The sequence below is a fragment of the Cydia strobilella genome, chromosome Z, assembly GCF_947568885.1.
Source record: "Cydia strobilella chromosome Z, ilCydStro3.1, whole genome shotgun sequence".
In the NCBI taxonomy this organism is placed as follows: Eukaryota; Metazoa; Arthropoda; class Insecta; order Lepidoptera; family Tortricidae; genus Cydia; species Cydia strobilella.
This window is the reverse complement of record NC_086068.1, coordinates 53206928-53227254: the sequence shown is the minus strand read 5'-3', so window position 1 is coordinate 53227254 and position 20327 is coordinate 53206928. Positions and strand designations below refer to the sequence as shown.

Below are 20327 nucleotides of genomic sequence, written 5' to 3'. Positions count from 1 at the left end.
AGTTATACTGTCTAATATACTGCATCAAAAGCATTATTTCACCAGTGCCTACTTAGGTCTACCACCATACTACTCCATCATACTTTAAATGTTCCCAACAAAACAAAATTATATATCGAGTTACTTAAGGGCGATTCTGTGTAAACTCCGTAAACGGCTGTCCTGGACATTTTTCCCGAAAATAAATATTATTTTCGAAATTAATAAAATTACAGATCAAAGCATTGCAATATTCATATTTAGAGCGCTTGTAATTAAAAACGAAATATTTTTAGGTGTTTTTTTTTTATAAAAATTCTTGAACTTTAGGTAGTTCAAGAATTTTCCCTGGACTGTCCCTTTTCCAGTTTTCCAGAATTGAGACTTTGAGATTGAATTCCAACACATTCACGTATAAAATATAATTTTGTGCATAAAGTTTATAAACAAAATTAATTTACTTATTAGTCTTCCAAAATAAATAATAGCAATTTTGATACATTTTTATCAATACCTGACGAAATTTAAAACATTATCAACAGACAAAATAAACAGTCCCCTGGCTTGCAACGGGCCAAAAGTTCAGTTTTCATACATGTATCTCTTTTTAGGGTTCCGTACCCAAAGAGTAAAAACGGGACCCTATTACTAAGACTCCGCTGTCCGTCTGTCTGTCACCAGGAGTCGTAGCACGGTACGCTTATCACCATGCCTGTCACGTTCTAACAAGTATGTGAGTGCGAAAGTGACGGACTTAGTGATAGGGGAACCATGCTGCGCGGGCTGGCTGTATCTCATGAACCGTGATACCTAGAGAGTTGAAATTTTCACAGATGATGTATTTCTGTTGAAGCTATATCAAGAAATACTAAAAACAGAATAAAATTAATATTTAAATGGGGCTCCCATAAACCAAACGTGATTTTTTTGCCGTTTTTTTGTGTAATGGTACGGAACCCTTCGTGCGCGAGTCCGACTCGCACTTGGCCGGTTTTTTTAAATTAATTAAGCATATCCTAATAATCTTTTTAAAAATCCCTAGTCTTCTTAAAAATAAAAAATCTAAAATCTTTTAAAAATTATTATTATTTTTAAAAATCTATCAATGATTTAATAAAACATTTATCGGACTGGTTCATTCTGTCAAAACGTACAGGCATTGAATATTTAGTTATTGCTATTATTTAGTGATTTTTTTTGTTTATTTTCGCTTAAAAATAAAACAGTATGATTATAGGAATGCTAATCCTATATGTCATATATTAATAAATTATTATAATTATGGTTTTGGTATACTTGCAACAGTCCCCTATAATTTTTCTTAAAAACGTTAATATTTCGAAAAATAGCTAGAAATTCAATGGGCTTTATATCATTAAACTGTTATTTTTCTAGACCTTAGAAGTTTTTTTTAAACTAAGAACAAAATAATTTGATCGGAAAACTTCGTACAGGCTGAAAACGACTTTACAGAGAATCACCCTTAACTACAAAGCATTCATTTTTTGTAAGTAATGTAGGTACCTGCCCCGGCTTCGTACTGGTTACACAAAACTAAGAAATTATACACCTAAACCTTCCTCAAGAATCACTATATTGATAGGTAAAAACGGCATGAAAATCAGTTCAGTAGTTTTTGAGTTTATTGCGAACATATATACAGACAGACGCGGCGGGGGAGTTTGTTTTATAAGGTGTAGTGATGTTTATTCTTACGACAAAGAAAAATATATATAATTTAACCTCAGCCCTCAGTTGCTTCTGAAAGTTGAGCACGCGCAGCGCTCTGAGCTCGATCTGCGCCTGCAGCCGCAGGTCATCCGATATGTTGGCCGGCAAGTTGGACAACACGTCCATCCGATGTGCAATACGAGCGGCAATTCTACAAACATAATATACGATTCCATTTTCGATTCATAACATATTCTGCTATGCTATTACAGTGAAAGAAAAAGTAGGGGTCGTGTCGTATCAAAAAGTCAAAGAGCTGGCGCGGGATAGGGAAAGCTGGAAGATACTCCACCGACAAGAGAATAACTCTTAAGTTAATGATGATGATTACAGGATCAACTACAAAAGCATATATGTACTCGTATCGGCACCAGAGTGGAATTTACGCAAACAACAACACCTCATGTTGTAACAGCGGGATTTTGACATTAGTGTTCTTTTCGCGTACCGGCAAGTTCGCAGCCAACTGAAAGATTTACCTAAATGTTTCTATGGGATATTCAGCTTATAAATGTTCGTCAATTCATTCACAAACTTTTTTGCTATTAGAACTCTATTTAGCACCCCAAACACAAGATTTAAAAATCCCCGATAAAATATAACAGTTTTATATAGTGCGATAGTCCTTTAAACAGAAGAAATCTTACCTGTTTTCTCTTTCGTTAAGAATTTGTAAGGGGTCGAGTCCCACGGGCTTGGGTATGCTTGTGATGCGATTCTGTTTCGCACCAGGAGTAGGCGCACCCGGCTATAATAAAAGTGGTATGTTATTGAAATTAAGTTTTTAAGTTTAATTAATAAGCTAAACAAATAATGCCTTCCCACAAAAGTAGGGATGGAATTCCGATTAGATTAATTTGGCAAAAAAAAAAAAATATTATGTAGGATTTGAAAAAATTACATAATCAACTGGCAAATAGGTAATCGATTAATTTGCTTTTGATTCCTATCTAAAAATCCAGTAATTGCTTGTGAAAATAGATACGGATGCAAGTTGTTATATGTAGAGCTATGCTATATTACCTGCTGACTGGTGGGAGCAGCAGCGCTGCCTGGGCCTGGCGGTCTGACTGGCGCCGCGCCGCGAGGCGCTCCTTGTCCCATTGGCTGGTTATAGATATTACAATAATAAGAATGACAAATACCAGAACCTTTTACAATAAGAACCAAATATTTATTATGTATTTTTTTTGTAACTGACACAATACCGAAAACCTAAATTCGTAATATAAGATAATATATGTTTGGTTCTCGGAATTAATGCCTATGAAAGTATAAATTTCAGTTGTTGCAAACACATAGCTGCGCTCCAGAGCGAGTGAGCGCACTTACTTTGAAACAATGTGCAACTGTTACATGTTTTTGCCCCTGCTGCCCTATCCTCCTTCCTCCTTCAAAGGTCAAATAAGAGGAAGATGTGATGACATACCGGGTTAACAAGCGGCGGTGTAGGTTGAGTAGGCGGCGCCATTTGCCCCGTCATAGGCAACGGCGTCGGTGGTGCCCCTCCGCCTCCCCGCGCGGTATCGCCCGACGCGCCCTTGCCCGCGGGCTGTCCCTGGCCCTGCCCTTGCTGGCTGTACGGCGACGGCGGCTGCGCCGGTGGCGTGGGGCACTCTGGCGGCGTGTCCCCGGTGCGCTTGCCTGCTGCCATGAGGGATATCTGCTGCGACACGGGCTGGTTGCGAGCCAGATTTCTGTATGCGGCTATCTGAGCCCTGTAATGTTAAACAGTATTGGCAGGATGCATTTAATTGAAAAACAGTATGTTTTAAACATGCGCGCCATTACATCAAGTATTATATCCTAGCCTAGCCAGCATATTATTATTGTACTTACTTGAGTTGGCTAAGCTGGCTGTTAGAGAACAGACCCTTGCTAGGGTCCTGGGCGTTAGATCTCGCTCTAAGAGCTAGAAGCTGCGAGTATCGCGGGTCTTCCTGCAGCCCCTTCTCTTCCATAGAATCGATGGCCCGCTGCAGCGCGTGAAGGTTGTCCGGACCCGGTGTCGCCATGGAGCCTTGCATAGGCGAGGAGGACGACGCGCCGTTGGAGGAGGTGGAGGGCGGAGCGCTCTGGTGCGGAGGGGTCTGCGCCGATGGCGGGTGCTGCGGCGGGGCGGGTGGCTGCGCGTGCGACGGCTGGTTGGGCGGCGTGCCGGGCGCGGCGGGCCCGTGCGCCGAGTAACCGGGCGCGGGCGTGTGCGGCGGCGGACCCTGGCCGGCCATGAGGGCGTGGTGTGGCATATGGCCGGGCGCACCGGCCGGCAGCCCGTGGGGCGGCAGTGGCACGCCCGCGGGGCCCGCGGGACCGTTGCCCGGCGGAGGAGCGCCTCCGCCCATTGCCATTGGGGCCTATATAATGATAATATTCTGTAAAACCTTTCATTTTGCGAAACCACGTCTTAACAGTACGAAATACTAATAGTTTCAAATAACAATGCGAAACGTGTTTGTACAATACGAAAAACCTGTGGAAAAAAACCTACTTTGAGTATGTACTTACTGCTCATTGAGTGAAATGTATGCGTAATTTACCCTTAACGAGTTTTTATTAAATCGTCGCAGCCTACTTGATTAAGATAACGGTTTTACAACCAAAATGGTGCGTGCAATAGAGATATATAGCTGCGCCTTTATTTTATTTCTAAGCTTACTTACGTGTGATGCCAATAAGAATTACACCTTGTACAAATTAGTAGCATTAACTAAAAGGGACAGGCAAATATTGTACGTTATTCACAGAAACTATGACCATGGCTATTTTTTAAATGGAGTTACAAATGAAGCAGCCATACCAATGCATGTTATAGTTGAAGAGCAATACATGACGGAATTTGAGGGTATAGTTAACAACAGTGAGACATTATTCACAAAGTATAAGCATTATCATTTGTATGTTGGTTTAATATGTTTCATTGGTTTAATGTTAATTAATTAATGATGTGAACATATTATGGTATATTTATTATTTTCTCTACAGTGCCCCACAACTGACTGAAGATGCATGGGATTCAGGAGAAATAACTAATGACATGATCATTTATAATGGATTTCAAGATTTTTCCACAATACAAAAACTATATCAATACTGGGAAAATAAATATACGAAAAAATTTGAAAAAATTGTAATTGGCAAGACACATGAGAAAAAGGATATTGTAATTTTAAAAGTTCCTGGTAATCAAACAAATGGACATAGAAATCCAGCAATATTTATGTTAGGTGGGGAGGCAGGTCGGGACTGGATTTCACCAGCCTTAGTGCTTGCTTATATGAAAAGTCTTTTGGATGAAAAATTCCATCCATTTACAAAACGATTTGATGCATATTTTCTCCCAGTACTAAATCCTGATGGTTACACTTACAGTTTGTACAGAGTATGTAAAAACATATTTCTATACATATGTTTATATTTGTGCATTGTATAATTGTTGAATTTTATTCATATATCAATTTGGGACTAATTTTAGGATCGTTTTTGGGCTAAGAATAGAAAAGTCGTTCAGCCCCAAATATTGTGCCACTCCGATCTCGCCAGAGGTGTCAATCTTGATAGGAACTGGTTATACAAAGCAAAAGGTAAACTATACATGAGACATATTTAAACAGTAGACTAATGAATTTGCCCTAATTATAAGATGTATGGGAACTATTTGGGCAGGGTCATTATAACACCTGAAGAAAACCCACTGAACTGAGACTTCACTGAAATTTCCAGGGTATTCTAGTAAATTTACTAAGTAAGTAGATACAACCAATTATACAAATGCCACTCAAATATGTATTTAAAAAATGCTACAAAATGTATTAATTTGACAGGTGAGAAAGCCTGTAGTAATATGTTCTTTGATAATGCTCTTTCTGAATATGAGACATATAATCTGTCAGAATTCCTGGATAGTATTGCACCAAATACATTGGCCTTCTTCAATATCAAAGGATTTGATAATTTAATAACTACACCCTATGCCGTTGGAGATAAAGAACAAAGTAATATGGATACTATTGTAAGTAAGCAGACTTTGTAAGTATGTAATATTTACTGTCAAATATACTTCTCATATTCTTAGAGAACTAATACTAAGGAGCAAGTATATACAAATATGATAGTAGAAATTAAAAACTTATTTTGCTCTTTAAATTGTTAAAACATAACATGTGTTAAAATGAGATGATACAGTAGGTACTTAGTATATATGTTTTATCTATTTATGCTTAAATCTTAAATTATTATAATCCACAAGAGATCACAATTATGAGTAAACGATTAAAAACCTTCCAAGTGCGAGTCGTGCTCGCGCACGACGGGTTCCGTACCATTACGCAAAAAAACGGCAAAAAATCACGTTTCTTGTATGCGAGCCCTAGTTAAATATTTATCTTATTCTGTTTTTAGTATTTGTTGTTATAGCGGCAACAGAAATACATCATCTGTGAAAATTTCAACTGTGCAGCTATCACGGTTTGTGAGATACAGCCTGGTGACAGATGGACCGACAGACAGCGGATTCTTAGTAACAGGGTCCCGTTTTTACCCTTTGGGTACGGAACCCTAAAAAATGGCAATAAAAAAAAAGAATTGAGCTGTAGCAATAATAAAAAATATAGTATAGGTATAGTATTTGCCTCTACTTAAATAACTTATAATATTAATCAGGACTGTGTCAAATGGATACAATGTACAACACAACATATTAAAGAAGATTGAAAGTAGAGGTAAACAACAGCAGTCTTATCATTAAAGAGCAATCACTTCCAGATTCTTTGTAAAAGAAATTGATAGTCATATTTTTTCCATATTATTTGGTTAAATTACTTCTTTTACGATTAAATATCCATTAACTATTAATTTCTTATATGTTGTGTTCTAAGAGCGTCCTCAAAGTAGACCCCAGATGCGTTGGGACGACGACATCAAGAAGACTGCGGGGAAGCAGTGGCTAAGCCGCGGAGAACCGTGACAAATGGCGCAAAATGAAGGAGGCCTACACCCAAAGGGTAGAAAAAGGCTATAGAGAGATGTTGTGTTCTACATTGTATCGATATTATGTATATCTGGTGTCGATAAATAACAAGTCCTATGACAGTTTAAAAAAGCCACGATAATTCATCCAGCCTTTTATTTATGAATTGACTGGTAGAAAAATGTAATTTTAAGTTAAGTTCACCCCTAGTATTCCATAAACGTTTCGTATGCCTTGTCCACAGTGGCGGATTTGCAGTCTTGGCCGCCCTAGTCCCCAGGCCCTGTAGTAACTAGTAGCCGCCCCTTTCTCAGCACTCATCTTGCTTGCTGCCGCCCCTAATATCTTGCCGCCATAGGCCCGAGCCTACTTGGCCTTAGGGCAAATACTCCACTGCTTGTCCCTATACATCCCAGTCAATTTGGACTGTAATTTACAATTTCAAGGTTATTGATTCAGTAGCAAATTTTTGACAAGGGCATAGGAAGGGTTAATGTCTTTTGTTTCCTTAAATTAGTTATTAGTACAAAAATTGCAATGGCTTTTTTGTGCAAATAATCATGTGCAATATTTCCATAGAGGGAAATACTACGGCAAACAACTCGAGACTTGAATGCAAAGTTCAACAAGTCTTATTACTATGGAACTACCAGGAATCTTCTGTGTAATTATATTTTAGATCTAATTTTCAGTTTAGACATATTTAGCTAACAACGTGTTCAAACAAAATATTAGATATGACTTATATAAGGTAAGGTGTGGTTAGGCTATCACTTGTATTGTATGGAATCCTCATACTGTTTGTCTTGCCCCGAGCAAAATAAACTATGTTAGTCTTACCCCACCTTAGGGCTCTTACAGACGAGCGACAGTACGCGACACACTGTCAGCGACGGTCGCCGTTGGTCGCCGACGGCCTCCGACGGTCGCCGATTGCAGTCGCGGCATCGCTGTCGTGTCACGACAGCGACCGCCTGCGACAGCAACGCCGCGACTGCAATCGGCGACCATTGGCGATAGCTGTCGCAGGCGGTCGCCAGCGACCGTCGCCGACAGTGTGTCGCGTACTGTCGCTCGTCTGTAATAGCCCTTACCTTACCTATATTCAAATTAGCTCTACTTGATTGGTTGTATTAACAATTTTTTTTTTCAGTTAACTATACCGGAAATTGTGCAGACTGGGTTAAGGAAAATTTAAATGTGCCTGTGGTAATTACTTTCTACTTGACAAACTTTGATAATGTTCTGCCAGAAGCATCTGATATTGGGCCATTGCATTATGAGTTGGCAAGGGGAATAAATGAAATCCTTTCATTTACTATTGATCTTTACAGGCCACTATTCAATTCACAATGTGGACAAAAATGCAACATAATGTTATTACTACTGAATGTGTTTATAATATTTTCATTTCTAATTGAGCATAAGATAATTTTGATAACAATAAACATTTAGCATGCACATTTGATGTTTAATTTAAATGAAGTAGCATCATGAAATAAATGTTTACAGCATACCTGCCCTGGAGCCATATGTCCAATTTGATGCTGCATATATCCATGGGGTGGGCCTTGCCCGGCCATGTTGGGATGCTGTGCTCCACCTGGCATGGCCAAGCCATTAGGACCAGAGGGATGCGAGCCAGTGGGCATGGCGTGTCCCGGACTGCCCATATGCCCTCCAACCATATGAGGCGGCATCTGATGCGAGTTTGGCGGCATGCTGGGATGTTGCTGTGGGGGCCCGTTCGAGTTAGACGCCGGCCCGGGCGACATGTGGTTCGACATCTGACCCTGAGGAGCTCCCGCTTGATGCGGTGTCGGCGGCCCGTTCACATGCTGCTGGTTGTACGGGCTGTGAGGCGACTGAGGAGGCGCCGGGCTTTGCGTAGGCGGCCCCATAGGACTTGGAGCCTGTGGCGGGGGCATTGGACTGCTCTGAGGAGACGGACTAGCCATCTTTAAACAATGATAATGTGGTTACACCATGTCACACTTGAATCATGAGAATTCGCGTCGCTAGATGATATGGCGGCGCGTCGCCCGATGTATTGACTAGATTGACTTCTGTTCGGTCACTTCAAATACACATTACTTATACTAAGTTCAAAATGTATGTATATCGCTTTTTTAGTACTATTTCAAACACGTAATTTCTAGATAACTCAAAGAAATACGAAATATGGAATATGGGAAACAAGCCCACACAAGCGAGTGAGAAAGTAGATTGCATAGAGTAACTTATACTTATATTGGTAGATTGGTCACCAGTGGCACCACCACAGATTAAGCTAGACCAGCACTGAGCACAGTACACATAGATTATATTTATATGTCAGTGACATTTAATTTCATTTGACACGAGAAAAGTACTACCAACTTAACGTCGTTTAAAATCGTCCTGTTCTACGCAATGGAAAGAGAGCGAGACAGAACAGCTTAATGTTTTCTACTCCGTTAACTCCGTACGAGCTTTACACTTTACTGTGCATCTTTTACACAAAAGTATATTTTTCCCTTAAAATTGTACTTATCTTCAGAAAGAACATTTTACTAGTGTTACATTAAAGCCCATTTCATTTATTAGTTAGGTTAGGTTAGGTTAAATTCATAATCATAATTATGTGTTATACATTACGCGTACGCATCATTAATAACGCGCGATTTGCCGGTATGCTGTAAATACGATATTTAATCAAGTACATTAGATACTCGCACATAACATCAAATTGATGAAGAAATAATGTATGAAGAGGATGATTACATTGAAGAAAATACTTGGGCATACATTGCATTATGTGGCGAACCAACCCTCTACGAGGGGCTTAGATTTGCAAAAGACTTGATAATAGCGAACATTATTCTGCGCTGTATAATACAGTACGTGCCAATACCACATCACGTGCGGCACAGCGTGTCCCTTGTCACCGGATCCTTCCTGCTGTACTGCAATGTCGGCGCCGCCTTCGTGTGGACGGTGGGCCTGGCTGCCAGCTCCTACATTATCATACTCGCTCTATCCTACTTGACAAAGAAGCATAGAGGGGTAATAATCTCTGTCATTACCATTAGTTACCTGCTACTGTGTGAGGTATATGTGATCAATCCCAAGATGTGGCAGCAGATTCGAGGTATTCAAATGATTGCAGCAATGAAAATAATATCAGTAGCTATCGATTTGGATAGAAATCTTTTTAAAAGTATGATTAACCCTGTGGAGTTTGGCGGTTACATGATGTGCCCAGCCAATTGTATTCTTGGACCCTGGATCTCCTTCCATACCTACACCACTTACCTTGATGTCAAATTTTTAACGAGGAGGTGGATAAAATTAATTGTAATAAATTTTGCATTATCAATACTTTTTTTAGTTTTGTCAAACTGCATTGTGCCCTGGTATGTCCCAGATAATATTACTAAATGGTTAGTTGCCTATCGAGATGCCCAAGCTTTCAGGATGTCACATTATTTTGTTTCAAGTATGTCAGTGGTAACAATGCTGAGTGCAGGTTTTGGCCTCACAAATGACTGTCACTCAGAACTAACTGTCACAAGACCATTCTTCATTGAGCTTCCAAGATCTCTTGTGCAAGTAGTAGTGTACTGGAATATGCCTATGCATCAATGGTTAAAGAATTATGTGTTTAGGACATGTCAACCCTTTGGGCACTTTGTTGCTCTGCTATCAACTTATGTGGTCTCTTCATTGCTCCATGGTCTGAATTTCCAATTAGCTGCTGTCTTGCTGAGCATTGGAACCTTTTCATATGTAGAATATAACTTTAGACACAAGGTTGCATCAGCATTGGAAGTCTGCTGCTTAGCTAACCCATGTACAAAAGCATGCCACCACAGACACAAAAAGAACAGTTTCCTAGCAGTTATTATCAACACTGTATTTTCCTTAACAACAATAATACACCTTGCTTATCTTGGAGTAATGTTTGAGGCATCATTCTCTGTGCAGGAGTCTGGCTACTCTTATAATCATACTCTCAGTAAATGGGAAAACCTTAATTACTTCAGTCATGGTTTAGTAGCATTCACATACATTATCTATTTAATGATGTAACATTACAGTGAATAGTCAATAGCATTACAAGTAATATTGAATTTACAATTCTTACATTTTATCTTAGGTTTATTTGCACCAACATAATCACACCTAATGATAGGTACTAGTAGAAATATCACTATAGGGCTTAGATCAATATTTGGTAGCTATATTGGTAACTGGTTTGTTAATAAAACAATGTAATACTGTCATTTTGTATTAGAATCATTCATAAATGCATTGAGTGATACTACCTAGAAGGGCCACCTCAACTATGAGAAGTATAGATGGATTGAAAACATTTTGCATAATGTGTATAAATACTAAATCCAAACAAAAATGGTGTAATATAATTATGTTATTTTACTAAATTTAGCTATCCTGCAATACAATGCAAACATTTTTTTAACATAATAGAGATATTATAGACATTTAAATGGGTATGCAATTTTGTAGAATCTAGATTCTTTACCTTCAGTTAACTGAAATCTAGATTGTGACTGGCTGATGTGTTTTAATCTTTTGTGATTTTCTGCTGAACAGAAAAAATATGATGCTATTACAACAAAATAAAACATCAAAACATAACATATTTATAAAAATCAGTTAATCATAAATAATAATATTGTACACATGGTGTACATTTATCATAGTTGTAATGGAAATGCTGGGTAGTATCACACATTTATTTTATCATTGTAAGTACAGTATGGTGATAATATTTGCATGTCTGAAGTCAATCTGAAATGTTTACTGGAAAACTTTGTAATGTAGTTTATATATAGTTCTTAAGGGTCCCTGGCAAGCTTGGTTCTCCATACAAACATAGTTATGCTCTCATTTTAAAACAAGTAGCTAGTTTGCTCTGAAACTTTGTACTTACAATAGGATAAGGTAGTTTAAGCTTCAGATACCATAGTTAAAAAAATACAGCATATTTAAGTTTTTCATACAAAACTTCTTTTTTCTCTATTTCGGTTGTTTTAAAAACTGGAGCTATATAAACTAATTACAGACCTAGATACCTCATGTCATTGTATGTGCAAAGTTTCATTACAATCCGACACATAGTTTTAAAATGAGAACAAAACTCTATTTGTATGGGAAGCTGAAATTCAGCCGAGCTTGCCAGCGAGCTTACAATATCAATTTCATAACTGATAAGTTTGTTTCTAAGAAACGCATATATCATTGTAATATCAGATCTTTTGAATCTCATCCTATTCTTAACTTTTATATAATTGATCTCTTAGTATTACTATGTATTAAGACTACTATTTTAGCTCTGAAGCAAAACATTTGTATACTTTTTCCTTTAACAAAAAGTGCATGAAGAAATGTAAGATCATAAAATATAGCAGCACAATAAAAACAGCTGAAGTTGTTATCAGACTTTCTCTTACAACCAACTTATTTGAATCAATCCTATTTTAAAGTTCTTTCTGGTAACATAACTAGATGTTGTAACATTTGCAGTAAAGGTTTCATCTTCATTTTGTAACACTTGTATCCTGCAATTCACTTTTTCAGCAGTAGGGACTTCAGCGCAAGCCTCAGTGTTCTCTAAATCTTTGCTAGAGTTAAAGTACTCTGGCCGTGTGTATAATATAGTTACTTCTTGGCCTTGCACAGCTTTTTGTACAATACGAAGGAGATTCCTCAAATAAATATCCATCTTGGTAATTTTAAAGCTCTGTTCTGACCAGTAGAATGCTGTCAGTGTATCAATTACACACAGTGAAATATTATTATGTTTTGTTAAAATATTTTCTAGGTTTTGAAAACTGGTGTATAGTTGAGTGGCATCAAAAACATCCAATATGAAAATATTGTCAATCATATCATTTAGCACCTTTGCACAGTCATCTTCATGAAGGCCAAAATTATGTTGTGTGTAAAGTTTATTCTGTAATGATACAGTTAATGCTTGCAAGCTAATGTGACCATCTGTATTTAAGATTAGAACACCTATTTCGGCACCACCAAATTTTACAGGAAGTACAGCTTCGATAATCATGTCAATCAGTAAAAATGAACAGCTTCTGTTACTAAATATTTCAATCACTTCTCCTGACTTCGGACCCGATTGAAACAAGTTCGGATAGAAATTCTCGACTGTAGTTTTCTTGGTGCACAATCTTGTTAATAATTGTATTCCGGATTCTACTTTGAATTTAGGTTTATCCATGTTTAAAGCCTCCTTACTTTTTAAATTTGTTGACTAAGATAATAAGTTTCCAATTCCAATAGTTTAACGGCATACCTATGCTCCAGGCAGTGTTGGTACAAACGTAGTACGATTTTTTAACAAATCGACGATACAACTTTTTATAATATTAAATTCAAATTTTCCTTTAAAGTTATACTTAACAAAATTAAGCAACCGGCTTATGACATTATGAATGACAGTAAACAGTTTGACGTGTTTGAAGTACGTTCAGAAACGTGTCACCTTCGTTTTAATGCTCGTCTCATTGATTGTCTCATTGGAATATGCAGTTACAGTTTGGCCATGGACTGTCTCATTTCAAACATATATTAAGCCTGACCAGTAATATATGATCATTGTCAAGAGGGCGCTGTCCATTCTCATGTATAGGGTGACAGTTTAGTATAGTAAGAAAAAATTAGTTCCAGTGAAATTCCGCCCTTAAAGGAATATATCACGCATGGTGCGTGATCATTGCGTGATATATTCCTTTAAGGGCGTAACACACCATTGCACCGCACCGCGACCTTGGAGCAGTTCTAGGAATAGGTAGTAGTAGTACTGGCTGGGCTTCCACTTAGCTTAATACTACTCTTTGACTTGGCTTTCACCCTATCCCACCGAACCGTCAAAACGGTGCGATCCTCCTTACAGACTGCCGCACACGTGCGCCAGTGTTGCAAAGTGTCAAGTGTCCCATATTTCCATGAAAAAAAAAATGAAAATCATAAAGGCACTCCAGACTACGCGACGCGAAGCCGCGAACGCGAGTGTGGAGTCGATTTCGCTGTTTAGCGAACTAGACTCCACACTCGCGTTAGCGGCTTCGCGCCGCGATTCGCGCATGAGTGTGGAGGGCCCTTTAAGCTCGCTTTAGACTACAAAGACCAGACTACGCGGCGAGAAGCCGCGATTTGCGCACGAGTGTGGAGGACGCTTTACCCTAGTACTTTCACTTGACTTTCACCCAAAAGAAAGGAATGAATATAGAATTAGGCTTGCCAGACTACAACCATATGACACCAGAGCTATAACCGCGAAAATCGAAGTTCGTCAATTGCGGGTATTTTTCTCTGTCACACTCATTACGTCTTAATGAGAGTAAAAGAGAAAGATCCCCGCAATTTGCGAATTTCGATTTTCGCGGTAGGCCTCCAGAACTCAATAGCATCATGTATGTAGCAACAGAAAAAGGAGACTATATAAGCGATGAATATTTTAATATGGGTGTCATTTAATCGATCTGCAAAATATTCCTATTTTGATGAACAAAAATATATATTTGGTCCAATTCCCAATTAATGTCATACTGAGCTGCTTTGATTTGGTTTGGTTGGCATATATATTATTTGATCGGCAGTAAGCGATCCACCATTGTCCACCATTAACCAAATTTTGTTAAACAATCAGTGGGTAAGCGGATTATTTCATTTTGTCAAAGGACTGTCTCTATAGACAGAGAGAATCATACTTTCTGTCTTACACTAGTACTAACACCAAAAAAAAGGATGAGTATAGTTTTTAGGTTCTTATTTACTGACAAGATTTCCTTGACCAACCATATATGCTGAACATCAGCCATTTTACTACCGACTGGAATAAAAATTCCACACCAAAGAAAACTTATTAGGTAGGTACCCAAACGCTCCCTTCAATATGGCAGCTGTCCAGCTGTCAATGCTGTCATTGTCGCGATGCTGTCATAGTACATTGTTCTTAGCACGCACGATATCGCAATTTTATTTGATATTATACAAAATCAACTAGAACCAGTAACGTAGTAGGTAAGAGAGAAGGAAATAAAAATTATGATATCTTAAAATTAAAACAAACCAAACAATTTAATCAACTTTCATAAAACTACATATTTGTATTTTTTACAGGCTTCAATGACTACCTGTTGTCCTAATAATCTTGAAATTTAAAGAAACGAAGTATTAAATAGCTAAGAAGAACAGGCTGTGTACTTGGAGAAAGCAACTACTTCTACATATTAAATAATTAAGCAGATTGAGGACTAGTTAAAAATGAAATACTGTAGCCTACTTTTGATATTTATCATAACCTGCGGTCTTCTAGAATGTATGGTTGCAGAGCTAATTACTATGTCCTTGATGAGTGCAGCTTTTATAACAGGTGGTTGGTACAAGTGGCAAACAATAAAAGAGAACTCATATTGTCGGTTCATGGAATGTTGCAATGCAAATTATGTCCCATATGACATTGAGAGTAAGTATTGTATAAGTTTAAAATTATTGGTAATGGAGCTGTTAATCATCATCTTACTCGCGTTATCCCGGCCTTATGCCATGACTCATGGGAGCCTGGGGTCCGCTTGGAAACTAATCCTGAGAATTGGCGCAGGCACTAGTTTTTACGAAAGCGACCTTCTGACCTTCCAACTAGAGTTGTGCATGCTCGTTCACTGAAAAGATCGCTCTCAACTAGTACAATCTCACAACTGTACTAGTTCGGTCTTTTAGTACAGTAGTACACAGAGAGAGTCAACGTTTAGTTTTAGTTCGGTTGGATGAGTCGGATCACTCGGATCGCTTTTCTGTCATTGTCACTCCTCGGTCCTCGCTCCCATTCTGTTTTGTTCGTGTGTAGTGTACTAAAACATACCAAGAGTAGAATCAATAGGGAAAAGTTCAGTCTAGTACAGTGGAGGGAATCGTCATATTTAATAATTGTAATATTAATATTAATCGTAATATTTTTGATTTTAGTACAAGCCTACTTCCAACCCAGATGGGAAACTAGGCCTTGTTGCGATTAATCTGGTTTCCTCACAATGTTTTCCTTTACTGACAAGCGACTGGTAAATATCAAATGATATTTCGTACACAAGTTCCTAAAAACTCATTGGTATGAGCCGGGGTGTGAACACGTAACCTCCAGATTAAAAGCCGCATACTGCTAGGCCATCAGGGCACATGTAATATACTCAAATAATGCAGCTGTAAGCTGTAATATACTCAATAAACTTATAATAAATGTACATAGAATCAACTTTACCAGAATAATATGAACAGAAAAATTACACCAAGTCTCATAACTAACTCAGACAAATCCATTCGACCCTCATAGGAAATATCTACCCTATTACCTTTTCTTAACAGGTACCAAAATCGCATAATCTGACAGTTGGATTCGTTCCGGTGGGGAATGCACTAGTCCCAAAACGCACTATTAGTCTATACACTAATTTCGAAAGCCCCCACTTCTCATAAGAAACTAGGCCCAAAAGTCCCAAAACACCATATTTCCAAAAGAGCCCCCGATTCGATTCGCAATGGTCCTGTTGTAAATCGAGAGATTCTTGATTTACAACAGGACCATTGCGAACCACGGAACTAGTCCCAAAATACACCTTTCCCAAAATACCCTATTTTTTTTCTTTTATTTCCGCTTGTCTCTTTGTAATTACTTTCAAAATGTGCATTATTATGATGCTTGCGTATATACCAAATACGTATAGGATGCGTATTTACCAAAATAGATACCCTATTCTTTTCCGCATATCTGTTTGTATATCCCTCCTCGGCTTAGCTCAGTGGTCGTTATTGCTAGGGAGCTGAACTTTGGCAAAGAAATTGGTTTTTTCGTAAGCCGACCAAGTGGTAAAATTAAAAATATACCCTCTTAGTAAAACAACGTCAGTTTATGTTTTAACTTCATAAAATTTTCAGAATTAAAGACATCACTCTCCAAGTATATGTTTGGACAACCCTTAGTGAATGAGCTAGGCAGTATCATAAGTGCACACAAAGAAGCAGTGCTGATCAACAGCAACCGGAAAGCACTAGTAATCAGTCTGCACGGTTGGTCAGGGGTTGGCAAGAACTATGCATCCAATATGATCGCTGAGGCCCTCTACAAGAAGGGAACTAAAAGCCAATATGTCAAGTTCTTCATGGGAGACAAAGACTTTAACTGTGAGGATTTGGACAAGAAGAAGGTAATAGAATAGTGTATAATATGTGATAACATTTAACCAATAATTATTATGGCTTAACCTTTTGATCTTTTTGAACCTTACATTTGAATCTGATTGATATTTATTGAAATTGTTGACTGTTTTACATACCACACTAGTTTCATGCCACCTGTCTTGGGTAATGTTCTTATGGAATTAAACAATAAAGTTATTTAGAATCAATGTCATGGACTATGAAAATGATTTACAAACATAACCTATGCAAATTGACCTTATTTAAATGCATGTGAGTGAATTTAGTAGTAAATGTACTTTGTGAATCAAAAAAAGAATTATAACAACAGTTATTAGCAGAGCTGCACAATTTGTGTTCTTAATATAAGAGATAATAATGTTTTCTGAAAAAAATCATTGAGAAACTGTGTCAAAATTCTTTATCTTTAACTATATAATTATGTAGGTTCAATAAAATTGTATTATTTATATCCTAACACACAAAACATACATAATCAATTTACATTTTCAGAAGGAAGTAATGTCCGAAGTATTCAGGGTTGTGAAGAGCTGTCCAACGTCTCTAATAATATTTGATGAAATACATGACATGTGTCCGAGCATTCTGGACACTGTAAAGCCTTTCCTGGATCACCACCAGTCTGTGGATGGGGTAGATTTTAGGTCTGTATTTATTTTTTATTAGCCTGGTTTAGTGTCCCACTGCTGGAAAAAAGGCCTTCCATCGTTTCCTCCACTCGACCCTGTCGTTTGAAATTTCCCGCCAGTCCAGATAAAATGCGTCCAAGTCGTCCCGCCATCTCCTTTTCGGCCTGCCTGCACCCCGGCCAGCACCATCTATGGTGTTCCGTGGGTCCCATTCGGTAACCATTTTGGCCCACTTTTCAGGGTGCTTGCGGCAGACATGCCCAGCCCAGTCCCACTTAAGCTTAGCGGTCTGGACACCTACATCTACAACTCGAGTTCTGGAGCGCAGTTCCGTGTTTCTGATACTATCAGTTCTGCGAACACCTAGTATACTGCGCTCCATCGCTCGCTGGCAAACCTTGAGTTTGGACTTTTACGCCTCAGTTAATGACCATGTTTGAGCACCATAGGTTAGGATATATTTGATTATCATGTTAGAGACTGTTCTTTTGAGCAGGAGTCTCGCTTTTTGAATCCAGGACCCTTGTTGGCTTCAGCTGCCTTTACGCGGAGCTTTTATTCTCGCTCGTCGGATGCGGTGCGCGGGCCTGTTTCGAGAAGACTGCTCTTGAGAATTGATTGTGTTAACATATAGCTATAGAATTTCAAATAGGTATTTGGGGCCATTACTGGTAAAAAATATGTATAAGTTGCGTTGGGGTAAGATTGAAAGGGGTTTTCATGAGGGGTAAGACAAAAAATCTTTCGTATGCCGAAGCATTACGGGCGACTTTTCATCTTATACCCCGCATGAAAAACCCTTTCAATCTTACCCCAACGCATCTTAATTTTAAAGATCCACTTTTCTGCATTTCAGGAATAGCATATTCATCTTCATCTCTAATATTGGAGGAGGTCAGATAGCTTCGACTCTTCTGGACTTGTATGGACAAGGAGTGAAAAGGAATGATGTAGAATTCCACATGTTCGAACCTATTATTCGCAAAACGGCATATTTTACAGGTATACACTTTCTTCTTATTTTATGGATAAAAGGTAATATTCTAAATAAACCAGATCATTTTAAGTCTACAATACAATACAATACATATAGGCATCTTTATTGGTATGAAATATACGTACTCGTACCGTATATCAGAGCCAGGTCACATCCACCCAGTTTCTTATTATTAACCTCTAGAATATTATTCTCTAAGGCCAGGATTACACTTTTAAGTTTTACTTACGTAAGTAGGGACACAGCTATACTACAGAATGAGATATGAATATCGTTATCTCATTCTAGCAAATAGCTTTGTCCCTACTTACGTAAGTAAAACTTACAAGTGTAATCCTGGCCTAAGGCAGATAACTAAAATCCAGTTGTTACGCAATTTTCTATATTTAAATTTCATTTTCGGTGCAAGTCCGAATTGTTCGAATGATTAGTATAAAACTGGATTAGGCATGAGTGTGGGGGGACGGGGAGAACGGGATAGTCTTATGTATCTTTTGAGAAGTAGCAGAGAAAGCGTTATTATTGTTTGTCCTTGTTACAGTCTCACTTTTTTTTTATTCCCCACCGTAAATTTGTATGGTTTATGGTGGGCTACAAATTACTCGACCAATCATATTGTCGCATTGCGTATTTTGTTGCTCACGGGCGCGCGCGGTAGGCCACTTCTATAGGGTCCTACCTTCTATGCTTTAACGATTTTATTACAGAAACAGACATACTAAAAGCTTCTTAATAAAATCTCGTATAATAATTAACCCCACAGCGGTGTGCGGTCTTCCGCCGGGACCGCTATATGAGTCAAACTTGTGAATAAGTAATGTTTGTAGGTGGCTTCAAGCAGTCGTCGACGATCGCGAACCACCTGATAGACCACTACATCCCGTTCCTGCCCCTGCAGCAGGAGCACGTAGAGCAGTGCGCGCTGGCCGAGCTGCGCGCGCACGGCGTCGCCGACCCCACGGACCACATGATGGCGTAAGTTGCAGGCGTAATATCCTTCCCTAGGGCTCAACTCGAACGCCATGCATGGGAAATACAAATGGCACTGTATATTATGTTTAGATCTCAATTTTTTTTTTAATTTCAGAGATGCGATGTCTGTGATAACGTACGGGCCGAGCGAGGCGCAGCCAATTTTCGCGAATAACGGCTGCAAAAGATTCACGAAGCACATTCCCTACGTAGTACAGAAGCACAAACCGAAAAAGGAGAACAGTGAGCTATAATTAGGTCTATTGTTATAAGTTTCAATTGTGATAATTTAAGAAATCATGTTTACTTTTTAAAAGCGGGTTTTACACTGAGCAAGCATTTGGGTATGAACCATTTTACCTACCAGCGGTCGACAAACCAAGAACTGCTTGAAATGAAGGGCTTCGGACAGCTGCCTGTCCTTTGACCGCCAAAGACTGCCACAGATTAAAATTAATCTTTGTGCATTTCATTAAGATTTACTTTGACGTGTTATAATAATGTAGTCATGGCGTTCAAAAGTTTCAAAAACCTCTTGGAATTCAGTCATTTTTGCACTGAAACAGTCTAAGACAGATAAGTGTTGGCGGCTACTCGACAAATCTGGACCCGGCTAAATGGAGTCAAGTTGAACGAGTAGATTAGTAGTAAGTTCTCAGAAAGTTGATCATGGTTTTCTCTACCTTTTTAGTTAGATTATGTTTTTATCATAAGATCTAATCTATGGATACAAAACACGACTTACGTATGAGTATTAGATACTCGTATTTTAAAGAGAACTATGTTCTACTTTTTACCTTAAATATATTATATGTTT

The 20327-nt window shown here is 38.4% G+C and overlaps 4 protein-coding genes across 6 annotated transcripts in view; 2 read left to right on the top strand and 2 right to left on the bottom strand.

Moving 5' to 3' along the window:
• LOC134754771 (ATP-dependent helicase brm) overlaps positions 1-8880 on the bottom strand; it is a 31204-nt gene extending 22324 nt beyond the window's left edge. For both annotated transcript variants that reach the window (XM_063691128.1, XM_063691129.1), the window contains exons 1-6: positions 8194-8880; positions 3550-4064; positions 3140-3428; positions 2734-2817; positions 2358-2458; positions 1723-1861 (exon numbers count right to left, since the gene is read on the bottom strand). In XM_063691128.1, coding sequence (XP_063547198.1) covers positions 1723-1861; positions 2358-2458; positions 2734-2817; positions 3140-3428; positions 3550-4064; positions 8194-8634 — 1569 coding nt within the window. In that variant the 5' untranslated portion in view covers positions 8635-8880. The remainder of the gene's footprint in view (positions 1-1722; positions 1862-2357; positions 2459-2733; positions 2818-3139; positions 3429-3549; positions 4065-8193) is intronic.
• The window catches only part of LOC134754777 (protein ROP), a 260729-nt gene that overhangs the window by 85087 nt on the left and 155315 nt on the right, over positions 1-20327 (top strand). The window lies entirely within an intron of this gene.
• Positions 9180-19876, top strand: LOC134754778 (torsin-like protein). Of its 2 annotated transcripts, none has more exons than XM_063691145.1 (7): positions 9180-9766; positions 15035-15167; positions 16631-16899; positions 17405-17556; positions 18398-18543; positions 19366-19513; positions 19626-19876. In XM_063691145.1, exons 1-7 carry the CDS (start codon positions 9419-9421, stop codon positions 19762-19764), a joined length of 1335 nt encoding a protein of 444 aa, XP_063547215.1. In that variant the 5' UTR covers positions 9180-9418; the 3' UTR covers positions 19765-19876. The 2 variants fall into 2 exon arrangements, with proteins under 2 accessions (XP_063547215.1, XP_063547214.1); XM_063691144.1 differs by lacking the exon at positions 9180-9766 and adding an exon at positions 14611-14722 and having other exon boundaries at positions 14822-15167.
• On the bottom strand, positions 11893-13115 carry LOC134754782 (DNA repair protein XRCC2). The gene has a single exon (XM_063691150.1). The coding sequence runs from the start codon at positions 12915-12917 to the stop codon at positions 12129-12131; it is 789 nt and encodes a 262-aa protein (XP_063547220.1). The 5' UTR covers positions 12918-13115; the 3' UTR covers positions 11893-12128.

Coding starts and splice junctions, on each gene's coding strand:
- LOC134754782 (XM_063691150.1), bottom strand. CDS start 12,917: ATGGATAAACCTAAATTCAAAGTAGAATCCGGAATACAATTATTAACA.
- LOC134754778 (XM_063691145.1), top strand. CDS start 9,419: ATGTATGAAGAGGATGATTACATTGAAGAAAATACTTGGGCATACATT. Junction 9,767..15,034: donor GTTACCTGCTACTGTGTGAG/GTATATGTGATC, acceptor ATGGTTGCAGAG/CTAATTACTATGTCCTTGAT. Junction 16,900..17,404: donor AGGATTTGGACAAGAAGAAG/GTAATAGAATAG, acceptor TTACATTTTCAG/AAGGAAGTAATGTCCGAAGT.